This window comes from Chiroxiphia lanceolata, chromosome W (genome assembly GCF_009829145.1).
Source record: "Chiroxiphia lanceolata isolate bChiLan1 chromosome W, bChiLan1.pri, whole genome shotgun sequence".
NCBI classification, from domain to species: Eukaryota; Metazoa; Chordata; class Aves; order Passeriformes; family Pipridae; genus Chiroxiphia; species Chiroxiphia lanceolata.
In genome coordinates, this window is record NC_045670.1 from 7,442,502 (window position 1) to 7,446,157 (window position 3,656).

Below are 3,656 nucleotides of genomic sequence, written 5' to 3' on the forward strand. Positions count from 1 at the left end.
GTGTTGGTTGAACTGGTGGTGACGGAAGAGGCACTTTCACTTCTGCCTCATGGCAGGAGTAAGTTGGTTGTGTCTATGTTGCTGCATGGTCATTCTGTGGTGATCTCATGGCCGCTGCACAGCTAAAGGGAGCTAGCGGACCCCTCTGACCTTCATAATAGCAGTCTGTCCATTGCCCGCCCCGTTGCACCCCTTGCAACACTCTGCTCTGCCGTGGTACAGTCCGTGAGCGGCGTGGCCACCACTCTGGCCTCCCCTGCCGCCGCTCTCGCAGACCCCGCGGCACCCCCCGTCATGCCGCATCCCGCCAGTGCCACGCCCGACGGGGAAGGCGCTGCCGCAAACGACACGGTGGCAACCCTTCATGCCACCATTTGCCCCACTCCAGTCTGTCCCAGTCCCACGCCTGCCGTGGATGGCGCCACACGGTTGAAACCCTGGCCACGGACCGTGTGCCGTCCGTTGCCACGGCTCCCGTTGCCACGGCTCCCGGGGCGGACAGCACAGCCACAGGTGGTTCTGCCATGGATCCTGCTGTCGGCAGCAGGGTCACCATTCCAGCAGCCAATATAGTAGGAACCGTCAGTGAAGACAGCATATCGCTTTTCATTTTCTGGTAGCTGATTATATGGTGGGGCCTCCTCAGCATGTGTCACCTGCTCCTCTTTGAATGATAGTCCAAAATTCTCACCTTCAGGTCAGTTGGTAATTATCTCTGAGATCACAGGGTGATTAGGATTTCCTGTCCGAACTCGCTGTGTGATCACAGTGATCCACTTACTCCATGTAGCATGATGTGTAGAAGGAACTTTTCCTTTGAACATCCAGCTCAACACTGGCAGTCAGGGTGCCAGAAGGAACTGTGCTTCAGTGTGAATCACTTCTGAGGTGGCTCGAACCCCTTCATAAGTTGCCAAGATCTCTTTTTCAATTTGGGTGTAGCTGGTCTCAGATCCTTTCAGTCCATGACTCCAGAAACCCAGAGGTCATCCTTGAGTCTCCCCAGGTACTTTTGCCAGAAGCTCCAAGAACCATTCTCCCCGGTTGTGGTGTAGAGCATGTTTTTCACATCCTGTCCTGACTGACCTAAGGTCTACTGCATGAGCAATCTCTTGTTTGATCTGTTCAAAGGCTTGTTGTTCAGGGCCCCACTTGAAATAATTTTTCTTCTGTCACAAGGTAGAGAGGGCTCACAATCTGAATGTACTCTCAGATATGCATTCTCCGAAAGCCCACAGCACCTAACAAAGCCTGCATTTCCTTCTTGCTGGTCAGTGGAGACATAGCTGCTATTTTGTTAATCACCTCTGTTGAAATATGGTGACGTCCATCTTGCCACTTTATTCCTAGGAACTTAATTTCCTAGGCAGGTCCCTTGACCTTACTTTGTTTAATGGCAAAACCAGCTTTCTAATTTATCTGTGGGTTGGCCATCCATTAGGGATTTTGGGATTCCTTTTTGCAAACCCACAATCCACAGGTCATTCCTTTTTTCCCCTGTATCCCCCAGTGTTAGTGGGTCCTCCTTGTCCAGAGGAGAATGTTACTTTTCGGAGTCTTGCTGGAGTACTTTTGCATTCGGTGTGCCGAATTGATTTAGTATCAGTAGTAATTGAGGGTACTGGACCGTATTCTCTTCCATAATTAATTAATTCCTGTGCCACTTCTACCCAGGTCCAAATTTTATTTTCTCCACAGTAACGACTGGGGGTTAAAGCTGCTTCTAAAGTGGTTGCAGTTCTTTCCCCTTTGGTGAGGCTTTCTATTTGTCCTTTTAGCTGAATGCCAATGGGTTTCATAGCCTCAGGGAGTCCCCTGATAAGGGGAATCATTCTTTCAGGGTCTACAGGCAGCATCATCGGGGATTCACATCTTGGTGTTAATTCCCTATCATACATCATTTGTAAACAAGCAGCCTTTTGCACACTTTCTACAATCTGATTAACATTTCCCACTATAGCCAGAGGATCTCCCCTTTCTAAGGGGTTGAGTCCTCCAGCCCAATAGGCTGCTCTTTGGGTAAGGGACCAGGGTGCACAGTTATCTCCTGTGGTCAGAAAAACTCTGGCTCCCCAAAATCCTTCAACCTCTTTTTCTAATAACAAAATTTGGTCACCCCCAGTAAGAGAGACTCTCCAAACATACTCAGTCTCAGTTTCTTTAGGAGTTCTGCTACATTCTTTTTTTAACTTAGCTAATTCAGTTACTGTATAAGGGACTTCTTTTGTAGTTATTTGAGGTGTATCGTTATCCGAGCCCTCATATGTGTATTCTGTTTTAATTAGGGGATGGAGAGACACTGACAGCTTTTCCACTTGGTCACGCAAAGGTTTTAAGTCAGAGAGGGGGTATATTTCTTTAGGTGACTCCAGCTCTAACTCCCTTTTTCCTTCTCTCATTAATCTTGCATACAGCTCCTCTCAGAGCACACGGGCTGTAGCCCTTTCATTCCTTATCTCTTCCTGGAGGACAGTGACAGTAGCCTCTCGTTCCTCCAACTGCATCTGCAAAGACTTAACTGAGTCTTGCAGTGAGTTAACCACTTTCATGTGAGCTTTTTGCTGCTGTTCTTTGTTGTTAATTGCAGTTATTATAACTGCACCTAATATTGAACAAACGATAGGTTTTCCTTTACCTTTTCTCGCCCCTGTCTGCAGGGTAGAGATTCGATAAACAATTGCTTGAATATTATACCAATTATCTTGTGCCCATTCCATTTCTGGAGGAGATGGTCTGGCACCAAATTCATCTAATAGATTAGTAAGTGCTTGCACATTATGTTCCATGTTACCACAAATTCGGAGTGAATACATCCCCAGGGGGTTCCTCTTAAAAGTTACAGCAAATTTCCAAAGTTAATCACTCCTCTCCCTGGAAAGACCCCTCTTAAAAAGTTACCTTACAAATTTGGAGTGATCTTCTTCAGAGAGCCGCTCATGAAAGTTACAGCAAATTTCCCAAAGTCTCACTCCTTCCTCTGGAGAGTTACCTCTTAAAAGTTACGTTACAACCAAAACCGGGGTGAGCTTATCTGGTTTCAAGAGAATCTGGATTATCTTCTCCCCTTTCTCCAAAACTTCCTCTGCCGTGTTCCCCCATATGATGATGTCATCAATGTACTGTAAATGTTCTGGAGCCTCACCCTTTTCCAGTGCAGTCTGGGTCAACCCATGGCAAATGGTGGAGCTGTGTTTCTACCCCACGGAAATCGGTTCCAGGTGTACTGGACACCCCTCCAGGTAAAAGCAATCTGTGGCCTGCTGTTACGATCTGCTTAAATATTGCAGAAAGAACTTTTAGATTCGAATATTCCCTTGAGCAAAATTAAAACTCATACAAGTTATCTGTTGATACCAAAACTGTTTTTATTAATTGCTAAGAGATGCAAAGAGAAAGAGGAAAAAATAAGAAAAGGTTGGAAAATGCTAAGATTACTTTTAGAAGCAGAAAAAAGATACCACCAAAAACTACCTTTCTGTCGAGTTGGTCTGTGGGGTGGGGGGAGAGAGAGAGAGAAGCAGTTTTCTGTCTCTTTTTTTTCTCGGTCTCTGTCGCTTTCAATGTTATCTCTTTAGCTTCAGGAGGTCTTTTACAGTTTTAGTTCTCTGGAATGCAGTCAGGATGTAGGCTTCGCTGCTCACACTGGGCCATGTCCC

The 3,656-nt window shown here is 46.3% G+C and overlaps 1 protein-coding gene across 1 annotated transcript; it reads right to left on the minus strand.

Annotated features, from left to right (window-relative positions):
* Positions 1 to 362: 362 nt before the first annotated feature.
* On the minus strand, positions 363 to 2,786 carry LOC116779985. Its single transcript, XM_032674488.1, is given in 3 exon segments — positions 363 to 664; positions 1,408 to 1,525; positions 1,563 to 2,786. Coding segments are annotated over 3 exon segments (1,644 nt in total).
* Positions 2,787 to 3,656: the final 870 nt, after the last annotated feature.